At 40.8% G+C, this 26,471-nt stretch overlaps 1 protein-coding gene across 2 annotated transcripts in view; it reads left to right on the top strand.

The window, feature by feature from the left end:
• Positions 1-6,558, top strand: part of PTPRB (protein tyrosine phosphatase receptor type B) — a 123,053-nt gene extending 116,495 nt beyond the window's left edge. For both annotated transcript variants that reach the window (XM_043447551.1, XM_043447552.1), the window contains one exon: positions 1,153-6,558. In XM_043447551.1, coding sequence (XP_043303486.1) covers positions 1,153-1,175 — 23 coding nt within the window. In that variant the 3' untranslated portion in view covers positions 1,176-6,558. The remainder of the gene's footprint in view (positions 1-1,152) is intronic.
• The last annotated feature ends 19,913 nt before the right edge of the window (positions 6,559-26,471 follow it).

Genomic DNA, 26,471 nt, shown 5'->3' with positions numbered 1-26,471 from the left:
TTAAATGAAAAATTCAGTAGAAGAAAATATGTAAACTTTGTAAGGCACTGCTTTGATCAGACAATAATTAATTGACATATGAAGGGTCTGCTTTTTCCTACTCAGGACCATCATTAAAATCTATTTTATCACACTGGCTAATTGCAAATTTGAAGTTACATTGTAATTTATTTCCAGCTAACAAATTACCTCAAAACTTATCAGCTGACCTCTACATTTAGTATGTCATAGTTTCTGTAGATCAGGAATTTGGAAGGGGCTTAGCTGGGTGGTCTAGTCCTGGATCTCTCATAAGTCAAGACATTGGCCAGGACTACAGTCATCTGAAGGCTTGACTGGGGCTGGAGTGTTCACTTCAAGATTGTTCATTCACGTGGTTGTTAGCGTAAGTTTCAGCTTCTTGCCAGATGTCCACCCATAGATCTTTTTTTTTCTTTTGGACAAACATTATTTCAGAGCTCTTTTATCTCCATTTCAAAATGCTCTTCAGTTTTATTTAGTTCTCTGTACCCTCTGTACCCACCCACCTAGCCAGTATATTAAATAGTTAGTAATCTCTAAAGCACACATACATGAGAGGGCTGCTATTTAAAGGAGTTCTTTGTAAATCAGATAATCCTTTTGTTTTGTAAATAATTACCCCCTAATTTATCAGGAGAGTAAATTAATAGGTTTTGCATGTGAAATTCTTTAAGAGGCCCAGGATGGAGGAAGCTCTGGAGGATCTTGGAGTTTCCTTGTCTTGTTTTGGCTTGTTTAAAGGTCTTTTTTTAGTGTGATCTTGGGTGCGCTTAAAAGAAGCTAATTATGGTATGGTTAGCTTCAGGCATCTGAAAGTTAGGATTCAGGTCCTAGCTCTGGAACTAGCTAGCATTCACAAGCCGTATAACCCTGAGTGAATTTCTGTACCACTCTGAGCCTGTGGGCTCATCTGGAAAACCAGAGGGTTAGACTGGAATCACTAGTCTTTTCCAGTTCTAGTAATCTACAATCCTGAATGCAGTGACCTGGTCCCCACAGGGATGGTCTCATCCTAAACCATATGAGTTTCCATCATTTCTGCTGGTCTTTGCATTCGTCATTTTCATAAATAGAACAAACAACTATGACACACCCCACTACAGCTTCTAATTCCAGTGTCTTTCCTTTCAGATTCGGGCTATTCAAGGCACTGAGAATGTACCCGAAGATCTCCTGGATCAGAACTATTCACTGTGTGATTTTATTTAAAAAAAAAAAAAAACTTGCTTCATGCCCTACAGAGGTGCCAGCTATTTCTGTTGATATTATGTATAATTTATTAATCTGCAGAATTTTAAAGATTTTATGTAATTTAAAGGTAACAGATATTATTGTACATAGTTGTAATTTGTAGTTTCTTCTGTAAATATGTATTTTTCATAATGTTTAATATTAAGCTTTATATAATACTATTTTTCCACACCAAAGTGTTCATGGCTTGTTCTACCTAAACTAATTCAACCTGTATAACAGGACAAGTGGTAAGAAGTGTATGGAGGTGGTTGCAGGGGTGATCCCCTAGGCCAGGGTTTTTACCAGTTTTGATACCTATTGGGCAGGATGCAGGGCAGGGCTGGAGATAGCAGAGAGTACAGCTGGCTTGAGGGCATTGCTGGGACCCAAAGATGATCCAGAAGCAATTAATGTGTGTAACAATGTAATAATATAACAATCAAAAGAAAGGATTGAAGAGATGAGTTTAAGCACCAAAGCTGAAGTAGGTGTTTGCGCATCCCGTGGTTAGTGTCTCCCCTTTGTCCTGCCAGAGCTCCAAGCCAGCGTGGTCAGCTTAGGGGCCATGTAACTTGCAAGGCAAGTCCAGGCTGCCGGGCTGAGGGTTCTGAGAGAAAACGACCAAAGCAGAAGTGATGAATTCCTCTTATCCAGAAGCGTGCCACCTGCTCCCCTGACTGGAAACAGTCAACATGCAAAGCGCCACCCGCAGCCACGGGAGACTGTTCCACTGCATCCACCGTGTGCCGTGTGTGAGCATGCGTCCCGCACTGGGATGTGTGTTTTGGCCAATGGACACACACTCATCTCTGTCTCATTGCTAGGAGGCTGCACTCCTGGAAAAGTCAAAATCGCACTGGTCATACTTGGATTTCCCATTAAAAGAAGATTGTGGTGACATATTATGCTACTGATCAAAGGGCCTAATATTAATACCTCTAGAGAAATATCCACAAACATCACATATCACTAATTTAAAAAATACTGAAACAAAAGTTCAGTGGTGCCTAGTATAAAATTTTCCAGACAACTTTTTTTAGTAAATCATTGAGGTCAAATTATCAAGTAGTCACCTTCAGTTGCATTTAATATGAAAGGCACTCATATCTGCCAAGTTGACCGATTTTGACCATCACAGATTTCAGTGAGTCAAAAAGTGAGCACTGCCCTCTCCAAGGTCCAGTTCCAAGGGTCTTCCTGGAGAAAATTTGAAACACACCTGTATGGTATCATCATGGCCTCCTGAGAGATGAGTCAGGAATGTTTGCCTTTCTCTCACTACAGATTCCTCTGTAATAAATTTAAGATTTAGAGAGCCAGGCTGTTGGTCTCATAGCTTCATTTGCAAAAAGAGTACATTTCTTTTCAAAATGTATATTTTTTGCTACAAACTGTAGAACCTCATAAGTACTATAATGGGTGTAATTGCCATAGTAAGTGGAAAAATCATTAAATATACCTAATATAGTTGTAGTAAATTAAGGCTACACCCAAACTGGAAAATTTTCCAGGGCTTCTTGAAGTTTGTAGGAACAGGAAAAACGTTTATAAGAATGAATGGGAGGAGGATTCCAAATCTTCACAGTGATATCACGCTCAATGCCTTGTGAAATGACAGTGTTAGGGTCTGATCCTGTTTCAGGAAACCAGATGGCTCTTCTTGAAATGAAAAGGAACAACATACATGTAAGTGTGGCAGAGGTACCACTGGGGAGAAAATAAAGATCAGAGATGTATGAGATGATATGTCTATTAGGAACAACTTTCCCTGTATCAATAAGAAAAAGCAATAAATTTTAAAAAACCAGAATTTTAAGCCGACGTCACTGGGTACGAAGCACATTCATACATGGAAAGAAATTCATTTTCGGCTTCTCACTCATTTAGAAAAGTTTAAGTGACTGCAACTTGCTAGGCACTGTCCTAGAAACCACACATTTCTATTCAATAAAGAGAATACATCACAGTGATAATGATGGGATTGTTGTTACTATTTTCAATTAAACCTGAAAGAGGGCCTCAGCAAGGCAGCAACATCACCCAGCAGCAGGGCAGTGGCAGCCTTCCTTGGGCCACAAATTGGCTGATGCTGCTTCTCTAGCAAATCTCTGGACGAAAAAGAGAAAGAAAGCAATTAATTACACAAATCAAGAATTAAAACCATAACAAACCTACACGGCTGTCACAGTACATACCCTGGCATATCTGGGGTGGAATCAGAGTTATGGAAATGGACACGACGAGGGAAAACTGTATGTTCTTTTAGTCTAATGCAGGACAAATTTATTTCTACCCTCCACCTGTCTAATTTTAAATCTCCTTAGCAACAAATATTTCACTGTCTTCCCTCCCACCACCATCAAAGACTAAATACATAATCTAGTTGATCTATTTATTAAATTTAAGAGGAGGAAAAACAGGTTTCCTTGACATTCAGCTCAATTAATTTAATCCCATCATGTGTTATGTCTTGGTAAACACTCCACTTCCTGTCGCGCTGGGCATCCTGGCTGTGCACCTGTGCAGTATGCGTTAATCATCAAGCCTTCAAAGTGCTTTTGAGCTATCAAATCTTGGAAGGTTCCTGTCTTGCATCTTAATAATGATTTATCCAAGTCCTTTATAATTAACTCCTTTAATCTCTACTCATTAAATCAATTTCGTACTATTCTGTCTTCTCTGGATAGCAGCCAGTTTTTCAGCTCTTGAGTCAGATTTTTCTAAGGCTCCTCTCCCTGTCTGGGTCTGCACTTGTCCTAAGAAATTCAGCAGCACTTAACACTTCTGAGCCCCTCTTTTTCACTACACTTCCCCTTCTCGTTTTTTAATATATTTGCTTTCTCAGTAGAAGGTGATTTTATTTTCTGTTCATCTTATCTCCTCATACCCATTGGTATGTCCTAGTCTTTTCTGGCTCCACATTTTAGGAGAGATGATAATGATTCACTTTTGAACACTAAAATGGCCACAGCACACAATATACTGGGGACAGTTTTATTTGGTAAGGTCTTTAATTAATTTTATTATCTCTCGGAAGAAAACCCAAAATGATATTTGAAAATAATATGAAAGCACTAAGCAGATGTCCAGCAATACAAAAATAGACTTCACATCTTATAGTTCACACTCTGATTCTTCTAGAGTCTCAGGATCCAGGTTCTTGTATTTGAACACTCATCTTACCTCTTGAAAGAAAATTGTTGACTATGCACTAAATTCTCATTCACTTAGGCTTCTGGGTCTCTATGGTTGGAATTCTAAAGTCATACACCTGCCAGATCTGAGTAACAGCAAGTAGCAGAATCGAAGCACCAACTCTGGGGTGCTCTAGAGTTTTAGTTCACACACATGAGCCAGACCAAATCTGACCTGATTGGGGGGAAAAAAAAAAAGGTAATAAGCTGCTTGTTTGATGTAGCAGCTCAAGGACTTTCCACGTTCCATTTCATTGAGGAAATGGAAGTAATTGATGACTCACAACAGAGTGGCAAAAAGGAATGGCTGATCCTCCTGGAAGTGGCTGTGAGCAAGGCTTCAATGGTACCTCATTCCAGAAGAGACAGAGTGGGAAAGGCTGTTATCAGCCCAAATGTTCTGTTAAGGTTCAGAGTATTTTTAACCTGAGATTTCAAATCATATCAAGTATTCAAAGATTGTTTCACTCAAGGGAAAATCTATACACCATGACTGCAGAAAATGAGTGAAATAATACAAAAAAGGAAAAATATTTGAAAAGAGGGGATCTAAGCAGACATCATCAGAAAGAAGAAACAGCATTCCCTCTGTGTCCAGACTGTTTCTTGGGGGTGTCATATGTTTCTGTTAAGACGCATTATCCTTTGAATGGTTCACTCTGACTATGTTGGCCAGATGATGTAGCTGATTAAGCAATTGAATTGATTCATTTAGTTTTGTGAATTGACCAGGTGTTTGACGAAACTGAGTTTGGAATTCTGAACACACTACCTTAGATTCTTTCAGTGGATGGTGCCTTTGAAAATGTTTGGCCATTTTAGTTAAAATGCAGGGTAACATTTAATGCAGCCATGATAATAGCAGAAATCTGTTCTGTTCTAAAAATGTTTCTAGCAACGGAAATATTTTGGACTAAAAGACTACTCTTGACTTGTAGGGAGGCTCCCTAGGAATAAATATATGCCACAAAAATAAGGCATTTTATTTTTTTTAAAGATTGTCTATATAGATGCATTCATGACATAAGAAAATGGTTGGTGAATGCTCCTAAAATAAAGGCTTATGTAATGGAAATAAAAAGCTCTATTAACAGACCTACCAAAAATGATTTTTGTAACCTATATGCCAATGTACATGATCTTTATATAAGATATCAAAATAAGCTGTTGAAAATGGTGAACAATGTCTGACAAAAGTAGTATGTTTCTTCTAGAAGATTCACAAGAAAGGTTAGTTATGGCTGCTTTCTGCAGTAAGTAATTTCTTTTAAGGAAAACTATCTTCATCCTAAGAGTAAGCTTTCTGTTATGTTGGAGATGTTGTGTTTTCATAACATCTTGTGAGTGAGCAAGTAAGCCTTCCCACAGAAAGGAGCATATGCAGTTGTGGCTTTCGGAGTGTGTCATAGAGTTGGGTGGCTTTCCCCTGCAAGCGGAAGTGAGAGTCTACAGTGGCCTTCATGAAATCTCCTAATTTCGACCACACTAACAACCAGGTGCACCAAAGTTCTTACCTGCAGAGTCCTTAATCTCTAGTTTCCTAGGTAGGACCCATCAGGCTTATAAATTCTGCAAGGATAAGAACCAAGTCTTTAATCTCTTTTATACTCCCACCTAATAGAAATTAGTACACAACTCATAGACATTCAACATATACCTTTTGAGTGGAAATTGTTCCTGGCCCAATACTTTGGGTATTAGGTAGTCAGTATCTAATAATGCTAGATATACTCCATGTGTTCATGGAGGCTTATCTGGCTGTTCCTTGATTTGTGTGAAGCTTAAATAAATAAGGCAAATACATCTAGCAACTGAATGTGTTATGTTCTTTAATAGAGCTCTTTTTATGTTTTTTATATTATGTATTCTTTCTCTGCAAATCTGGTCATTTAAAATGGCAGTCGATGGTTCTGTTTTTTCTCTTATGATAGTACCTCTCCACACGTTTGTGTTTTCTAACCAACTCTATTTAAAGAAAGCACTTCCACAGTCTTTGTATTTAATTTATGTATTTGCTTAATATATTTTCATACTGTAACTATGGTCAAAAACAATCTATATAGTGTCATACACACCTTCCCACTAGTGAATAAAACTGCTATTTGTTGAAGGAAAGTGTTCTGTCTTCTATTTGCCTGTATCTCATTTATCAATTTCTGTCATCCGACTGCTCGGGAGAAAGGTCAGAAGTGACTGCTTCTAAATGAGAAAAATCTTGCAAACCATTATCATGAAGCACTTGGTTGTTTTAACCTTTGCTCCTGTGAATGCCTAGTTGGTCACCTAGGGTATCACGAACATATAATAGACTCTCTGGTTGACTGTCTCCAGCTAAATTCTTGGTTTCAGTTCTCTAATTCGTTGGTAACCAAAATGTCATCTATCACCAACAGTGTCTGTGTATATTCTCAGAGGCACTGCCCCAGCTGGATCCCTGAGCCCTTCAGAGGCACTTCACACATAAGCGGGTGGTGTGACATTTGGTTAAGAGCTGCTGTGTCTATTTCCAGAATCATTATTTTGCCTTTTCTTTACTTTTTCATTTCAGTTGAAAAAACTCACTGTCCTTCACAACTCCAGTGTTTCATTTTTCTACAACTTACTTACAGAAATCTTCATTTTTTTTTTTTAAAAAAGTACCATAACAGATTTACATGTAAAACCATTAAATCAAAGCCATCCTTCGTTTTGAAACAATTTCTGGATTCAAATTGAGTTAGCAAAATAATTTGACCTCTGAAGCTTGACCTTGTTTTGCCCAAAGTAGCTGTTTGTTTGATGGAATTTACTCCTAAAGGAAAAGGGAATATGACAATATGAAATAATCACTTAGTAATTCTACTGGAGTATCCTCCACAATCATGAAGTGTTAGAACTGAAAGGGCCTCTTTAGGATGGACAATGATGGAAACCAAGACCAAGATTAAGATGATAGAACAAAATAGGACAATGCTAGAACCAAACCCTATCTTCCTATCACTTGTGGGGGTGGATCTGCCTACATGTAAATCTAGAAGAAATGAAGAATGATTCTCAGATCCGGGGCATGTAATTGCCATCTTGCACACTGAGACAGAAAGAACCCTGAGTGGAACTTTCAACATTTTATGTGATTATTCCTTTAATTTTGTATGTTTGGAGACACTCATTTGCCAAACAAATCTCAGACTATATTTTAGAGTCATACCTTAAGCAAAAGTCATCACCATCTTAAAGCTGAAGTACTATTGAACAGAAAAGGAGAAAACATGATTTTTTAAAAACATAATACTATTATAAAACATTTTTTGTTAAAGTTGATTAAATCAAACCACCCAAAACCCAAAAAATGTCTACCACTAGATTCGGAAAGAATTGGCAAAGCTTTTGATGTTGCCAGTAAAAGGAGCATTCATAATACAAGGATAAAAATTAACTGGTAAAATTCAAGCTTGAGTAATAGAGAAAACCATGCAGGGATGGTTCTGTGTAGGAGTTAACACTTGCCAAAGGCCAGGCTTAACTAAAATATCTCCCCAACCCAGCATCTCCCAAAGAATATTGTACCATTATTTTAGAGAACTGTTGATCTAAACAAGGCTTGCCCTTTTTATCCTGGGGTTTATTGTAATGATACAAGAACCTTTGTGTAGAGTATCTTAATATTAAATTACTTTGCTCTTGGAGCTCTTGACCCCAGGAAGAAACTTGGCATCTATTACAGTCTTTAAGAAAGAACTAACAATGAAATATGTTTCCTGTCTCTGCGACCCTGCTGCAAGCTTGTCGGTGGCCAAGAAGTTTCTGTGTCTTAGGATTTGCCGAGGAGCTAAGGTAAATAAAAACATCAACAAAAGTAAAACAAAAAGCTGACAAGACAACTACAGAAACAAAGGCATTAAAAGAGGAAAAGTTCAGAAGCTTGGGAACATTCCTAAATCTAACCTCCATCAGAAAATACCATTTGTAAGAGTCATAAATTAAAGATTCAAGCCAGATTTCATTCCTAAAGAACTTTCCAATGACCCCTGATCCAGTCTTCACCCGAGTAGGTACTCCTTCTCCATTCATGACAGATGACAGGGCAGGGAGCGGGGGCGGGGGCGAGGGGTCAACAGCCGTCTACCTGCAAACAACACCGCATCAGCAATAAACAAAGATGAACCAGGAGAGAAGAGAAGTGACATGAATGATCCCACGCTGGTGGAAAACTGGGAGGAAGAAGGCAAAAGTAAAGTGAAAGATGAGAGCTATGAAGGTGCCATTGGGAGTCTTAGACCCCTTGCGGTAACAGGATTTTCTCATTTAAGAGGAAGACATTCTAAGTTCTGTTTAAAGTGCTACAGATGGGGCCTTCATTTTTTTCGCTTTTTTGTGTTTTTTTGCTGTGCTGGGTCTGGGTTGTGGTGTGCTGGGCTTAGTTGCTCCAGGGCATGGGGGATCTTAGTTCCCTGTTGTCAGTGCCTCGGTTGTGTCTGATTCTTTGCGGTCCCATTGACTGCAGCACCCCAGGTTTCCCTACCCTTCACCACCTCCCAGAGTTTGCTCAAACTCATGTCCATTGAGTCGGTGATGCCATCCAACCATCTCATCCTCTGTCGTCCCCTTCTCCTCCTGCCTTCAGTCTTTTCCAGCATCAGAGTCTTTTCCAATGAGTCGGACCAGGGATGGAACCCACATTCCCTGAGTTAGAAGGTGAATTCTTAGTCACTGGACCATCAGGGAAGTCCCAGGGGCTGCATGTTTAATCTATAGGATGTCACTTAAAAGTTTGACTCCAGGCTACTATCTTAGTGAGTGCCTTCGCCCATCGTATACTATCAATCAATGATTGTTTCCACTTTGTAGATTAGAAAGCGGAGACACAGAGAAGACCAAGATACTGCCCGAAATTTAGCAGAAGAATAGGAACAATAACTAATGCATATGGTGCCCTAACTATAGTGTCATCTAATTTAACTCTTCACACAGTCTAGTTCTCACACTAACATTGGAGATAAGGAAACTGAAATTTAAAGAGAGAGTAATTTGCCCAAGGCCCCACACTACCAGCTACTTAGTTTCCAATCTGAATCTTCCTGACTTCAAAATGTGGCCACTTAACCTCTGTGCCCTGAGGGGTCAGTGGTAAAACAAACCATCTGCCAAGCAGGAGACTGGGGTTCCATACCTGGGTCAGGACTACCCCCCGAAGAAGGAAACAGCAGCCCACTCCAATATTCTTGCTGGGAAATCCCATGGACAGGGGAGACTGGTGGCTACAGTCCATGGGGTCACAAAGAGTAAGACATGACTTGGTGACTAAATAACAAACCTCTCTGCCAGAGTGTTCCAAAGTTTGGTTCCCGGACCAGCAACACTGATATCAGCTGGCTACAAATGCAAATTCTCAGACTCACGCTCTCGTAATCCTACTGAATCTGAAACTCTGGGGCTGAAGCCCAACAGTGTGTGTATAACAAGCCCCCCGGGTGATTGGACATGTGCTGTTCTGTGTGGAGCCTCTTTGCTTTGCAGCTTCTTGTTAATCAAATCTAATTCTTTGAGACGACATTTTGTCAAACTCTGTGTGACAAAGAAGAATAATAATGTGTAATGTTTTTGACCCCTAGCACATAAAAAGCACTTAATAAATGTTAGCAACTATTACTATTGTGTCCCTGATAGCCCTCTCTACAGCCTTACCTGTGTTATCTCATTTAATTCTTGAAAAACTAAATAAGGCAGGGACTACAATTATTAAAAAGCAGAGACATTACTTTGCCAACAAAGGTCCGTCTGGTCAAGGCTATGGTTTTTCCAGTGGTCATGTATGGATGTGAGAGTTGGACTGTGAAGAAAGCTGAGCACCGAAGACTTGATGCTTTTGAACTGCAGTGTTGGAGAAGACTCTTGAGAGTCCCTTGGACTGCAAGGAGATCCAACCAGTCCATCCTAAAGGAGATCAGTCCTGGGTGTTCATTGGAAGGACTGATCTTAAAGCTGAAACTCCAATACTTTGGTCACCTCAGGCGAAGAGTTGACTCACTGGAAAAGACCCTGATGCTGGGAGGGATTGAGGGCAGGAGGAGAAGGGGATGACAGAGGATGAGATGGCTGGATGGCATCACCGACTCGATGGGCATGAGTTTGAGTAAACTCTGGGAGTTGGTGATGGACAGGGAGGCCTGGCGTACTGTGATTCATGGGGTCACAAAGAGTCAGACATGACTGGCTTCATATCTCATCACCCCAGCAAATGCAGAAGTCCTCTGTGTTGTCCCTATGCCTCCGTCTGGCACTCCAGTCCCCCTTCTACACTGCCATCTGAGTGACTGATCTAAAATATGAAACTGACCATGTGATGTGATATGAAAGTCATTTAGTCATGTCTGACTCTTTGTGACCCCATGGTCCAGTCCATGGAATTCTCCAGGCCAGAATACTGGAGTGTGTAGCCGTTCCCTTCTCCAGGGGATCTTCTCAACCCAGGGATCGAACCCAGGTATCCCATATTGCAAGCAGATTCTTTACCAGCTGAGCCACCAGGAAAGCCCAAAACTGACCATGGTCCTCCTGAAATTGACCAGCGACTCCCAATCATCCACAAGATGCAGTCCAGGCTCCTTGGGGGCCATAGAAAGTCTTTGATGACTTGGCCCCTGGCTTCTTCCCCAGCTGCAGCTGTAGCCCCTCTTCTCCCTGCAATTTACATGTCATCATTCAAACCCTTGTGGTTTCTAGGGTGCATGTTGCTGTTCTACACATTTTTGCTCTGATATATTCCTTTTTCTCCTCCCTGAAATATTTCTTACCTCTTCTCTGAAACCCAGGACCCAGCACAGTGGGCAGGAAGGTCATTAGCTCAGGCCTCACCCTCACAAAGGGTAGCAAACATAGCCTTTTGATTTATCTATGTGCCTGTGTGTGTGTGTGTGTACGTGTGTGTATAAGTTGCTTCAGTCATATCTGACTCTTCACTACCCTATGGACTGTAGCTTACCAAGCTCCTCTGTCCATGGGATTCTCCAGGCAAGAATACTAGAGTGGGTTGCCATGCCCTCCTCCAGGGAATCTTCCTAACCCAGGGATCAAACTTGCATCTCTTATGTCTCCTTTGTGGCAGGCAGATTCTTTACCTCTGGGCCACTAGGGAAGTCTGACCTATCTACAAGTAAAGTTAAATGTAGTCACAGAGATGCAGACAGGAATGAGAGATGAAGACAAGCTTCAGATAACTTTCAACTCAGGCCTGTTACTAGGTCAATCTGCCTAGAGTATTTTATAAAGAAATATTTTTAAAGAAGTCCTTTCATTATTTTGTGATTTAAGCAATTTCTATAACCCTCTTTAGACATTTTTTAAAACTTAAATTTTCTTTTTTTACTATACCAGAAGTCTCAAAAACTGGCAGTGACCTTCTCTTGACCCCAAGATGGCTGTTGACCAGTTCCCAAACTTGTCTCCTGAAACTCAGCTCCAACTCAGGGTTACTTCTGTACCCACAGAAACATTTTCCATTTTTCATGCACAATGGCATATTATGCTGACATAATTTGTTCTGTCTTCCCCCTGAGACTTCATAGTTTCCAGAACAGGTTCTCCAAGGCACCAAATAAATGAATATGAGATTGACTTCAGATATTATTATAATGGTAATAATAATAATGCAATATGGCTCAACAAGTAAAGAATCTACCTACAATGCAGGAGATGCAAGTTCATTCCCTGGGTCGGGAAGGTGCCTTAAAGAGGAAATGGCAACCCACTCCAGTATTCTTGCCTGGAAAATCCCATGGACAGAAGAGTCTGGTGGGCTACAACCCATGGTGTCGCAAATAGTTGAAGATGACTAAGCGTGAGCATAGAATAATTATATAATAGAAAGAGATGCATTTCAACAAAGTGCTGGGCATCAGTCATTGCTTCCTCACACATTTTCACTGAGTCAGTCTTCCCCAAAAACCCTGAGAGACGAGAAATCGAGCCTTAATAACACAGCCAATGAGCAGCACAACCAGGATTCACGCCCTGACAATCCGGCTTCAAAGCTAGTGTCTACCACTCTACCGGCAGTTCTCAAACTTTGGAGTGCTGACTCTGTGGTAAAGAATCCACCTGTCAAGCAAGAGACATGGGTACAATCCCTGGGTCAGGAAGATCCCCTGGAGAAGGAAATGGCAACCCACTCCAGTCTTCTTGGCTGGGAAATCCCATGGACCCTGGAACCTGATGAGATACAGTCCATGGTGTCGCAAAAGAATCGGAAATGACTTAGCAACTAAACCACCACCAGAATCACCTGGAGAAATATTAATAAAGCACAGTTTAACTGGGCCCCATTCATAGAGCTTCTAAATCAATGCATTCATATTATGCTCTGGTGTTATGAAAAATAGTGAAGTAAAAAATTGAAAGCTATTTCATATAATTCTCTGAGGATGGTTTCATCTCATTAAGTAGACAATGATATTTCAGAAAATAAGTTTGTAGCTTTTTAACAGAATTCAACTTTAAAGAGGACTTTGCAAAGATTGAGTTTTCATTTGTAGTCATTGGTCTTTTCTCTGGAAGAGCACAGATTTGAGACCAATTGGGTTCAAGAACACCTGCTGACAAGCTCTGCATTTGCACAACTTCACAATGAGGAAATGAGTTTAGAGAAATAAATAACTGCCTCAAGTTGCTGAGCCAACAAACAACCCCTCCAGAGCGGCTGCCCTGAGAACAGGCTGAGCTCAGGACAGAACATTCTCCGATCAACCATCTAGTCACACCATCACCAGCTCAGCCCACTTCCCCACACCCAGTTCTTTCTAGCCTGGTTTATTCCTCTGTAAAAAGAAAAGTCCTTTGCTGCCTGGCATTTGTGATGCTTGCAAATCTGATGGATGGAACTCCTCTTGCAATGGTCCACTTCTCCCATTATAACCATCTCTCCCCCACCCCACTCACCACTGGCAATATTTTTTTTTTTCAAATAGAGTGTCTCCTTACCTAAGTCTGGATTTCTTTTGAACCTGATACCAGTCTGGGTTTGCTTCAAATTGTGTATGATTTCTCACCTGCATGCAATCTTAGATCCACATTCATGATATTTTTATCCTCGTTTAGTAGAAAGAATAATGGATACTGAAATATCCACTTTCTAATCCCTGAAACCTGTGAATATGAGTATGTTAGGTTACATGGCAAAGATGGGGCTTCCCAGGTGGCACTACTGATAAAGAACCCGCCTGCCAGTGCAAGAGATGCAAGAGATGGGAGTTCAATCCCTGGGTCGGGAAGATCCAGGGAGGAAGAAATGGCAATGCATTCCGGTATTCTTGCCTGGAAAATTCCATGGACAGAGGAGCTGGTGGGCCACCATCCTTGAGACTGCAGAGAGTCAGATGTGACTGAGCACGTTATTTCAATTTAATTTTCATGGCAAGGGGGAATCAAAGTTGCCAATGGAATTAAGCTTCTAATCAGCTAACCCTGAGATAGAGAGACTGTCTTGGATTCTTTGGGTGGGCCCAACTACAAGAGTTCTTATAAATTGAAGATGGAGGCAAGAGAAAGAGAACCAGAGACAGCAGTGTGAGAAGTTGGCCTAATATTTCTGATTTTGAAGATGAAAGAAAAGGGCCATGAGCCAAGGAATGCAGGTGAGCTCCAGAAGCTGAAAAAAGAAATTGGAATATTTTCTAGAGCTTCCAGAAGGAATGCAGCCATGCTGACATTTTGATTTTAGCACAATGAAGCCCATTCTGTGGAATCTGACCTCAAGAACTGTAAGATAATAAATTTAGGTTGTTTTAAGCCAGTTTTCCAGTAGTCATGTATGGATGTGAGAGATAGACCATGAAGGCTGAGTGCCAAAGAATTGATGTTTTCGAACTGTGGTGTTGGAGGAGACTCTTGAGAGTCCCTTGGACTGCAAGGAGACCAAACCTGTCAATCCTAAAGGAAATCAACACTAACTATTCATTGGAAGCATTGATGTTGAATTTGAAGCTCCAGTACTTTGGCCACCTGATGCAAAGAGCCAACTCATTGGAAAAGACCCCAATGCTGGGAAAAATTGAGAGCAGGAGGCGAATGGAGCAACAGAGGGTGAGATGGTTGGTTGGCATCACCAACTCAATGGGCATGAGTTTGAGCAAACTCTGGGAGAGAGTGAAGGACAGGGAAGCCTGGCATGCTGCCGTTCATGGGGTTGCAAAGAGTTGGACGTGCCTGAGTGACTGAAAAAGAGCAACAAAGCCACTGAATTCATGAAAACTTGCTACAATAGTGATGGGAAACTAACGTACTCTATTTTACAGATAATGGATCTGAGATTTAGAGAGTTTATAAAATTTGTCCCAGGTCATACAACCAGTAAATAATGAAACTAAACCCAAAACTCAAGCCTCTATATTCAGAGCCCCTATTTCTACTACTATGATAATTTGTAAAACAAATTCTAATCTCTTCTTTTACATGATAGCTTTTCAAATATTTGTAAGTAGATGCCATGCCTTCCCATAGTCTTCCCTAGGAAAACCAAAAGTTTCTGTGAGCCTCAGGTGACAGTTGGAGGTACCCTGACCCTCCTGGAAAATATGGCGGCCAAGCTGAACAAGGTGCCGGTGAGGCTCCAGCACCGCCTTTGTATGTTTCAATTCGTCCTTTGAAAAGTGGCATTTATAACTCATAAAATTTAAGCATGACTCTTTGAGTTAAAAAAAATGAGGTGGTAGTTTTCTTTTATTGACAAATTGGCTGTGAACTTAATGTTCCTAAAAAATGAGTCATTTGAATTGGAACATTAATTTATTTGAGCAGCTGGGTCCACATCACTCTGAGAAAATGCCATTGCTCTCTCCCTACACAGATCATCCCGTAACGGCGCCAATACCTGACTATAGTAGTAATAGTTCAGGCTTCCTTCTTGCCCTCCCACCCGAAATCTCAGATGCTGGAGGTAATAACACCTTTTAGAAGAGTGAATTTGAGAGTCCACCTTGCCACCTCTGCCCCACCTGGAGACATTAAGTTTTGCCTGCAACTGAGATTCAATAGTACCACATGTTTGTATTAGAGATAAAGTCTGTCCTGTCTCTGTAAGATTCATCCTATAAGAAAAAGTGGGAGGAAGATTGAACCTTCAGCTCTGAAATAACCAACAGGGCCAATAAGAACTGCCAATACCTCACAGCTGGGGAAGCATAGATAAAGGGACACACTCATCTCCCATAGAGGTGCTTAGCTTGAGTCCACAGGAGCCAAATGTAAAGTTCTGAACCAGCTGTTAAACACAGCCATTATTAAAAATTATATAAGTTTGCAACTTTATAAATCATATTAAAAACAAAAGCAAGAAACACTCAAAGCTCATTACTTCCTCATTATTTTACCACCTTTTACTATTATCCCTTCTCTTGAGGTTATTTCTGTTGCTAGATCTATACGATTGAAAAACTATAACAGCTATAACTGAATAGCTCTCTCAGATTCTAAGTTCAGCAATGTCACATTGATGGCTTTACAATCAGCCATGGTGGGTGGATTTATTCCACAGATGTCAGTAAATCCTGTAAATGAGGGCATCTATCTCACCCCTGGCTGAGTGTCAAACATTTAGCAGGACATCACTTCCCATCAGTACATCTTTCCACCCTGCACCACACAAAACATTGCAACCCACTCACCTTGGTAAGATATGAAGGCATCAGCCACATCATTTCATCCAATAATTATAAAGGGCAAAGTAAACCTCTCTAGGATTTTTTTTTCTTTAAACATTTTTTTTTTTGGTTTGGAAGGTTTATTCACACATTTATACATCGTCTGTTTCCTCTTTAAATTTCAGAGTAACTTTGGATTTTATAACATGGAGTTAGCATTTAAGGTATGCTATCTCACAAAGGAGAGTTATAGAAACTAATGAGAATTCTACAGTGTTTTTGGTGTCTCTTGGTCTGTGATGTATGGGACAGTATGGAGACCTCCTTGAATATGCTCCTTTCTATATTACTTTTTATTTCCACTGTTCAGTTCAGTTCAATCACTCAGTCTTGTCTGACTATTTTCAACCCCATGGACTGCAGCACGCCAGGCCTCCCTGTCCATCACCAACTCCCAGAGCTTACTCAAACTCATGTTCATTGAATTGGTGAAGCCATCCAACCATCTCATCCTCTGTCGTCCCCTTCTCCCACCTTCAATCCTTCCCAGCATCAGGGTCTTTGCAAATGAGTCAGTTCTTCGCATCAGGTGGCTAAAGGATTGGAGTTTCAGCTGTTGCATCAGTCCTTCCAATGAATATTCAGGACTGATCTCCTTTAGGATGGACTGGTTGGATCACCTTGCTGTCCAAGGGACTCTCAAGATTCTTCTCCAACACCACAGTTCAGAAGCATCAGTTCTTCGGCGCTCAGCTTTCTTCAGAGTCCAACTCTCACATACATACATGACTACTGGAAAAACCAGTGCTTTGACTACATGGACCTTTGTTGGCAAAGTAATGTCTCTGCTTTTTAATAATGTCTAGGTTGGTCATAACTTTTCTTTCAAGGAGCAAGCATATTTTAATTTCATGGCTGCCGTCACCATCTGCAATGATTTTGGAGCCCCCCAAAATAAAGTCTGTCACTGTTTCCATTGCTTTCCCATCTATTTGCCATGAGGTGATGGGACCAGATGCCATGATCTTGGTTTTCTGAATGCTGAGTTTTAAGCAACTTTTTCACTCTCCTCTTTCACTTTCATCAAGAGGCTCTGTAGTTCCTCTTCACTTTCTGCCATAAGGGTGGTGTCATCTGCATATCTGAGGTTATTGATATTTCTCCTGGCAGTCTTGATTCCAGCTTGTGCTCCATCCAGCCCAGCATTTCTCATGATGTACTCTGCATATAAGTTAAGTAAGCAGGGTGACAATATACAGCTTTGACATACTCCTTCCTGATTTGGAACCAGTCTGTTGTTCCATGTCCAATTCTAACTTTTGCTTCTTGACCTGCATACAGATTTTCAGGTGGCAGGTCAGGTGGTCTGGTATTCCCATCTCTGGAAGAATTTCCCACCATTTGTTGTGATCCACATAGTCAAAGGCTTTGGCACAATCAACAAAGCAGAAGTAGATCTTTTTCTGGAACTCTCTTGCTTTTTCAATGATCCAACGGATGTTGGCAATTTGATCTCTGGTTCCTCTGCCTTTTCTAAATCCAACATGAACATCTGGAAGTTCATGGTTCACGTACTGTTGAAGCCTGACTTGGAGAATCTTGAGCATTAATTTGCTAGTGTGTGAGTTGAGTGCAATTGTGAGGTAGTTTGAGCATTCTTTGGCATTGCCTTTCTTTGGGATTGGAATGAAAACTGAACTTTTCCAGTCCTGTGGCCACTGCTGAGTTTTCCAGATTTGCTGGCATATTGAGTGCGCACTTTCACAGCATCATCTTTTAGGATTTGAAACAGCTCACCTGGAATTCCATCACCTCCACTAGCTTTGTTCATAGTGATGCTTCCTAAGGCCCACTTGACTTTGCATCCCAGGGTGTCTGGCTCTAGGTGAGTGATCATACCATTGTGATTATCTGGGTCATGAAGATCTTTTTTGTAGTTTTTCTGCCCATAATACTGGGCCCTTTTATTAAAAATACTCCTATACCTAGGTTTTCTCAAGAATCCCAATTTCATTAACTTTGTAACTTAATCAAGGTTTCCTTGTTTAGACACAACCTCATCCAAAACACTTTAAAGAGGTTGTGAGGTTTGTTTGTTTATTTGGAAAAAGTGGCAGAAAAATCTTCTCAACAATCAGGGCAAAGTACTTTTCACTTTTCATTATTAAAATAAAATGTCACTGAACAGAGAAACCTCCACTCAGGCAGTGCTTGCCAAGAAAAAGTCACCTGAAGGAGACTAAGGAGGGCAAATGTGAAGAACTGAACTCCCCTCTCAGCCTGTTGCTGGGTCGGAAGGGGAACAGAGTCAAAACACCAGCACAAGGAGAGAGGGGGACCAGACGGTCACTGCCAGTCATGAGAAACCAGTGATGACCTATGACTGCAACTCTAATCAGAGAAATTAACCAGGAGTCTTCAGGCTGCTTGGAGTTCCAAGTAAGGAAGAGTTGGGGAGTAAGGGGATTGTAATATAACTAAACATTCACTGAACACTTGAACATACTGAGTCAGGATCACTATTAAGTATAAAGCATTTTGTGTATCTTATCTTTCCATACATCATTTTACCAATTACCCTTAACTAAATGGCCCAAAAGAGAAAACACTCTTCTTAAAATGTCTTTACACACTTCCAAGACAGAGATTCAGACAATCTGCTAAATAATAGTAAATCGGTTTTTAAAAAACCACATACTACTTCAAGGCTTCAACAAGATGGATTTTGTTGAAATCACAGAAAAAAGCTGCTGAGCAACAGAGGTGAGTTTATTAAATTTACAGCAGCAAGGGAGACCTTATTGACAAAGTCTTGGTAGTCACACAAAAAGAGAGTGTAAGAAAAGTATTTGTAGGCTTTTGGAATATGAGTTCAAGCAGTTTAAGGCAGTTCTTTAAGGTGCAGAGCTTATTGGGAGTGAGCCAGATTAATAAAATAATGAATCAGTAAAATAAGTTTTGCCAAGAGAACACACCAGTCATACACACTGGTCAAACACTCTCTTACAACAACACAAGAGAAGACTACACACGGACATCATCAGACGGTCAATACCAAAATCAGATTGATTATATTCTTCGCAGCCAAAGATATAGAAGCTCTATGCAGTCAGCAAAAACAAGACCAGGAGCTGACTGTGGCTCAGATCATGAACTCCTTATTGCCCAATTCAGACTTAAACTGAAGAAAATAGGGAAAACCACTTGACCACTCAGGTATGACCTAAATCAAATCCCTTACAACTGTGCAGTGGAAGTGACCAGTAGATTCAAGGGATTAGATCTGATAGACAGAGTGCCTTATGAACTATGGACGGAAGTTCATGACATTGTACAGGAGACAGGGATCAAGACCATCCCCAAGAAAAAGAAATGCAAAAAGGCAAAATGGTTGTTGGAGGAGGCCTTACAAATAGCTGTGAAAAAAAGAAAAGAAGAAGGCAAAGGAGAAAGGGAAAGATATTTGAATGCAGAGTTCCAAAGAAGAGCAAGGAGAGAAAATGCAAAGTAAGCAATGCAAAGGAATAGAGGAAAATAATCCAATAGGAAAGACCAGAGATCTCTTCAAGAAAATTAGAGATACCAAGGGAATATTTCATGCAAATATGGGCACAATAAAGGACAGAAATGGTATGGACCTAACAAAAGCAAAAGATATTAAGAAGAGGTGGCAAGAACACACAGAAGGACTATACAAAAAAGATCTTCATGACCCAGATAATCACAATGGTATGACCACTCACCTAGAGCCAGACACCCTGGGATGCAAAGTCAAGTGGGCCTTAGGAAGTATCACTATGAACAAAGCTAGTGGAGGTGATGGAATTCCAGGTGAGCTGTTTCAAATCCTAAAAGATGATGCTGTGAAAGTGCTGCACTCGATATGCCAGCAAATCTGGAAAACTCAGCAGTGGCCACAGGACTGGAAAAGTTCAGTTTTCATTCCAATCCCAAAGAAAGGCAATGCCAAAGAATGCTCAAACTACTGCACAATTGCACTCAACTCACACGCTAGCAAATTAATGCTCAAGATTCTCCAAGTCAGGCTTCAACAGTACGTGAACCATGAACTTCCAGATGTTCATGTTGGATTTAGAAAAGGCAGAGGAACCAGAGATCAAATTGCCAACATCCGTTGGATCATCAAAAAAGCAAGAGAGTTCCAGAAAAAGATCTACTTCTGCTCTATTGACTATGCCAAAGCCTTTGACTATGTGGATCACAACAAATGGTGGGAAATTCTTCCAGAGATGGGAATACCAGACCACCTGACCTGCCACCTGAAAATCTGTATGCAGGTCAAGATGCAACAGTTAGAATTGGACATGGAACAACAGACTGGTTCCAAATCAGGAAGGAGTATGTCAAAGCTGTATATTGTCACCCTGCTTACTTAACTTATATGCAGAGTACATCATGAGAAATGCTGGGCTGGATGGAGCACAAGCTGGAATCAAGACTGCCAGGAGAAATATCAATAACCTCAGATATGCAGATGACACCACCCTTATGGCAGAAAGTGAAGAGGAACTACAGAGCCTCTTGATGAAAGTGAAAGAGGAGAGTGAAAAAGTTGCTTAAAACTCAGCATTCAGAAAACCAAGATCATGGCATCTGGTCCCATCACCTCATGGCAAATAGATGGGAAAGCAATGGAAACAGTGACAGACTTTATTTTGGGGGGCTCCAAAATCATTGCAGATGGTGACGGCAGCCATGAAATTAAAATATGCTTGCTCCTTGAAAGAAAAGTTATGACCAACCTAGACATTATTAAAAAGCAGAGACATTACTTTGCCAACAAAGGTCCATGTAGTCAAAGCACTCACTGGTTTTTCCAGTAGTCATGTATGTATGTGAGAGTTGGACTCTGAAGAAAGCTGAGCGCCGAAGAACTGATGCTTCTGAACTGTGGTGTTGGAGAAGAATCTTGAGAGTCCCTTGGACAGCAAGGTGATCCAACCAGTCCATCCTAAAGGAGATCAGTCCTGAATATTCATTGGAAGGACTGATGCAACAGCTGAAACTCCAATCCTTTAGCCACCTGATGTGAAGAACTGACTCATTCGAAAAGACCCTGATGCTGGGAAGGATTGAAGGTGGGAGAAGGGGACGACAGAGGATGAGATGGTTGGATGGCTTCACCGACTCAATGGACATGAGTTTGAGTGAGCTCTGGGAATTGGTGATGGACAAGGAGGCCTGGCGTGCTGCAGTCCATAGGGTTGAAAATAGTCGGATATGGCTGAGTGACTGAACTGAACTGAAGAATTTCATGAGATAAATCTTGATTATTGCTCTAAATAAGGGAGCCTTTTTCCCAGTTTTGGAGCCTATCCCTGGTATTTTGTAATAGATTTGTTTTTTGGGGTTTTGTTTGTTTGTTTTGCTAATAAAAGTTCTCCAAAGATTTGGCCTTCTAGTGCATTATGGAAACAGGGTCCTTAGAAGATGTCTGTCTCTCATAATAACCTGGTAGTGCATTTCTATTAACCTTCAAATTAACTCTTTTTATATGGCGTTCTACCTCCTTAAGAAACATTAGAACCCTTTAGAATTTCTTAGTCTTTTAACCATTTTTGTTTGCTTTTCCCACCATTTTGTTTTGTTATTTCCAAAACATTCTACATCTCCTGCCATTGCTATTAACTTAGCTCTCCTTTTACTGCTCAGTTGACAAGTCCTGGTGGGTACGAGTTCCACCTTCTCGGTGACTTTAGTTCCAGTAAAAGGTCATTGGGCTTCCCAGGTGGCGCTAGTGGTAAAGAATTCACCCGCCAGTGCAGGAGACCCAGGAGATGTGACTTTGATCCCTGGGTTGGGAATATCCCCTGGAAAAGGAAATGGCACCCCACTCCACGATTCTTGCCTGGAAAATTTCATGGACAGAGGAGCCTGGCAGGCTGCAGTCCATGGGGCTGAAAAGAGTCAACTGAGACTGAGCACAAAGGGTCATTATTTTTAGGAGTGAGTTGAAATCTGCTTTGACATATCCAGCTTAATAATTTTCTTTTCTTTTCTTTTGGAAGGTATGACTTGTCAAGAAACAAGATTAACTCTGAGTTTTCTAGATGAGTTTCTAATTTATTTGTTCAGGGCATGGACTGGTCTTGGACAGAGGTTGAAAGTGAAAGTGAAAGTGAAGTCTCTCAGTCGTGTCCGACTCTTTGCAACCCCACGGACTGTAGCCTACCAGGCTCTTCTATCCATGGGATTTTCCAGGCAAGAGTACTGGAGTGGGCTACTATTTCCTTCTCCAGGGACAGAGGTTAGATAGTCATAAATTATTCCTTCTGACAGAAGAAGGAAACTAGCAGGATTTCAAGCACTTCTATCAAGGAAGAAAATGAGTGAGGGAAAAAATAATAGAATTTCATGTGAGGTAAGTCTACCTGCTAAGAAATAAAGCATCTTTTTAGTAGGCGACAATGATTGTATATCATGAGAAGGAATGAGGACTTAGTTAGCAGTAGCCTTTACCAATTTCTTCTCTGGTGGCTCAGACAGTAAAAGCATCTGCCTATAATGCGGGAGGCCTGGGTTCAATCCCTGGGTCAGGAAGATCCCCTGGAGAAGGAAATGGCAATCCACTCCAGTACTCTTGCATGGAAAATCCCATGGATGGAGAAGCCTGGTAGGCTACAGTCCATGGGGTCGCAAAAATTCAGACATGACTGAGTGACTTCACTTTCTTACCAGTTTAGCTGCAGTGACTATTAACCCGCAACCAGGAAGTAGAACTTTTAACATAGGGTCAAGAGAAAAACTATGGCAAACTTTTCTCTGTAAAGAACATGAAACTGAGTCAAAATGATAAGGGTTTGTCCAGATTGTTTTTCATGGTTATGTAGAAAGGCTTAATATATTAAGCTGGTCCAGGGTAAGAAGATGCCAAAAAGCTAATCACTTTATTTTTCTAAAATTTATTTTATTGAAGTATACTTGATTTACAATGCTGTGTTAATTTCTATAAAGCAATTGAGTTGTATACATGTGTGTGTGTGTGTGTGTTCATATACACATATTCTTTTTCATATTCTTTTCCATCATCATTTACCACAGGATATTGAATATAGTTCCCTGTACAATACAGTAGGACCTTGTTTACCCATCCTATATATAACAGTTTGCATCTGAAAAGCTAATTTTAAAATCATAAAATGCCAGCTCACATTGAGATTCCAAGGCAGAGATTTGACTCCCAATAACTTGATTAAATCACAAAGAGATCTTGTGATTTTAGAACAGCTGGTAACTAACTGCCTGCAGTAGCTATCAGACCTCAGAAATCCTCTTAATTTACTCTGAATTAAGTCTGAATAATTGGCCTGGAAAATTTTTGAATGGTTTTTAGTCTGTCCAAAATGAGGGTAACTCGGTAAATTTGCATTAGGATAGATCTTGTCTTGGGTGATATATTTTGTTTTGACAAAATTATAACATTCTTTCTAACTTAAAGCCCTTTCTAAGTTAAAACTCTTAAGAAGATTAATGAAATTAGTTGAGAGAGCTCAACTCATCTTCAGAATCTAATAAGAGGTTAAGAGGTCACCCACGTATTGAGTAATAGAATTGCAAGGAAAGTTAAGATCCAAAATATCCTAGGCAGGGTCGTATGAAAGAAAAAAAAAAAAGCAGGAGGCCACTTCATTAAATCACTGAAGCAAAACTGTCAAGACATATTGCTGAGTTTTCCAGGAAAGGGTAAGTAGATTAACTATTACAATCTAAACTAAGGAACTACTAACGAAAGCAGATTTGTACTCATAACACAGATTTATGAGTCTAAAATATGTAAACTCATGATAAAACAGCCCTCTGGTTGAGTATCACAGGGAAGTAAGGAAAGGCCATTTTATTTATGGCTCTGAGGTCCTAAGCAGGTCTATATCCTCACCCACTGAATTTCAGGCTGGTATTGTAGCATCCAGCTGATGCTCAGGATGTGCTCTGGCACCTTGGCATATTAAGTGTCTTGAGCTGGAAGAGTCTGAGAAAACAGCAGAAGCAAGAAGGTCACTCTGACCTCCCCTTCACTTGTCCTTCTCCCCTAAAAGCAAGATATAAATTTCCCTTATAAACGGTACCCTCCCTGTACCAGGAAGAAGGAAGGCATTTAGGGAAAAGAAATCTGCACCAACAAACTTTGTTAAGCTAATCCTTATCTTCCTAGTTATCATTCATCATTTACTACATTTAGCCCAAATCCCCTTGTCTTGTCAACTCTTCACAAATGAATTGTTTCTTCGTCTAAAAGCTATAAAAGTTTCCCGATCTAGTCACCTCTCAGGCCTTCATTCCTTTGTGAAGGCTCTCAGGTACATGTGAAAATTTGATAAAATGTGTTAATCTGTCTTGTCAGTTTAATTTTCAGACCCAACCAGGGACCCTAATAGTGTGGAGAAAAGCTTTCTTCTCCTACAGTCCATTATCAAAAATGTCTTTGCAAAACTGTCATCAATAGTTAAATTTCAACCTGTGAATGTCAGAGTAGAGGGCTAAGTGGATACTTGGTTCCCCCTCCTGAGCATTTTTGGGCGTCCCTGGTGGCTCAGACGGTAAAGAATCTGCCTGCAATGCAGGAGACCTGGGTTCGATCCCTGGGTTGGGATGATCCCCTGGAGAAGGGAATGGCTACCCACTCCAATATTCTTGCCTGGAGAATTCCATGGACAGAGGAGCCTGGTAGGCTACAGTCCATGGGGTCACAAAGAATCAGACACGACTGTGTGACTAACACACTCAGAGCATTTTTATTACCTCTTGAGAAACCTGTATGCAGGTCAGGAAGCAAAAGTTAGAACTGGACATGGAACAACAGACTGGTTCCGAATAGGGAAAGGAGTACATCAAGGCTGTATATTGTCACCCTGCTTATTTAACTTATATGCAGAGTACATCATGAGAAATGCTGGGCTGGATGAAGCACAAGCTGGAATCAAGATTGTTGGGAGAAATATCAATAACCTAAGCTATGCAGATGACACCACCCTTATGGCAGAGAGTGAAGAAGAACTAAACAGCCTCTTGATGAAAGTGAAAGAGGAGAGTGAAAAAGTTGGCTTAAAGCTCAACATTCAGAAAACTAAGACCATGGCATCCAGTCCCATCACTTCATGGCAAATAGATGGGGAAACAGTGGAAACTGGCTGACTTTATTTTGGGGGTTCCAAAACCACTGCAGATGGTGATTGCAGCCATGAAATTAAAAGACGCTTACTTCTTGAAAGGAAAGTTATGACCAACCTAGACAGCATATTAAAAAGCAGAGACATTATGTTGTCAACAAAGGTCCATGTAGTCAAGGCTATGGTTTTTCCAGTAGTCATGTATGGATGTGAGAGTTGGACTATAAAGAAAGCTGCGTACTGAAGAATTGATGCTTTTGAACTGAGGTGCTGGAGAAGACTCTTGAGAGTCCCTTGGACTGCAAGGAGATCCAACCAGTCCATCCTAAAGGATGATCAGTCCTGGGTGTTCATTGGAAGGACTGATGTTGAAGCTGAAACTCCGATAGTTTGGCTACCTGATGTGAAGAGCTGACTTATTTGAAAAGACCCTGATGTTGGGAAAGATTGAAGGCAAGAGGAGAAGGGGATGACAGAGGATAAGATGGTTAGGTGGCATCACCAATTCAATGGACATGAGTCTGGGTAAAGTCTGGGAGCTAGTGATGGACAGGGGAGGCCTGGTGTGCTGTGATTCATGGGGTCGCAAAGTGTTGGACACGGCTGAACTGAACTGAGCACCATCAAAAAGTTTATTCCTGGGACTTGGTGGTGTGTGCTGTCACTTCAGTCATGTCCAATTCTCTGTGATCCCATGGACTGTAGCCAACTAGGCTCCTCTGTCCAAGGGATTCTCCAGGCAAGAATACTGGAGTGGGTTGCCATCTCCTCCTCCAGGGAATTTTCCCGACCGAGGGATTGAACCTGCATCTCCTGCATTGCAGGTGGATTCTTTACCACTGAGCCACCGGGGAAGCCTCTCCCTGGCAGTCCAGTGGTTAAAACTCCACCTTCCAATGCAGAGGGTGCCGGTTTGATCCCTGGTCTGGGAAATAAGGTCTGACATGCTGCAGAGTGAGGCCAAAATTTTTTTAATAATAATAAAATTTAAAAATCTGTTCCAATGACTTCTTTGGAAGCTTCTTCACATTAATCAAAAAACACAGATGATTGAACTTTGCTCACTTTTTGTTCTAAGGTTCCTGTCTAATGGACAATTGTGTTCTTATCAGAAGCTCCCCACTATCATTCTGCTGGATCCCTGTTTCTGAATTTATTCCACTATAACCCTAATCCATGCACTTATCTTTCTAAGTGGTGAGATTTCACCAGGAATAATTTAGAATTACAGTCAAGCTACTTCCTGATTCCTAACTTTCAGGAATGATATGAGATAATAAATA

Source organism: Cervus canadensis, chromosome 25 (genome assembly GCF_019320065.1).
Source record: "Cervus canadensis isolate Bull #8, Minnesota chromosome 25, ASM1932006v1, whole genome shotgun sequence".
Lineage (NCBI taxonomy): Eukaryota > Metazoa > Chordata > Mammalia > Artiodactyla > Cervidae > Cervus > Cervus canadensis.
This window is presented reverse-complemented; position numbering and strand designations above follow the sequence as displayed.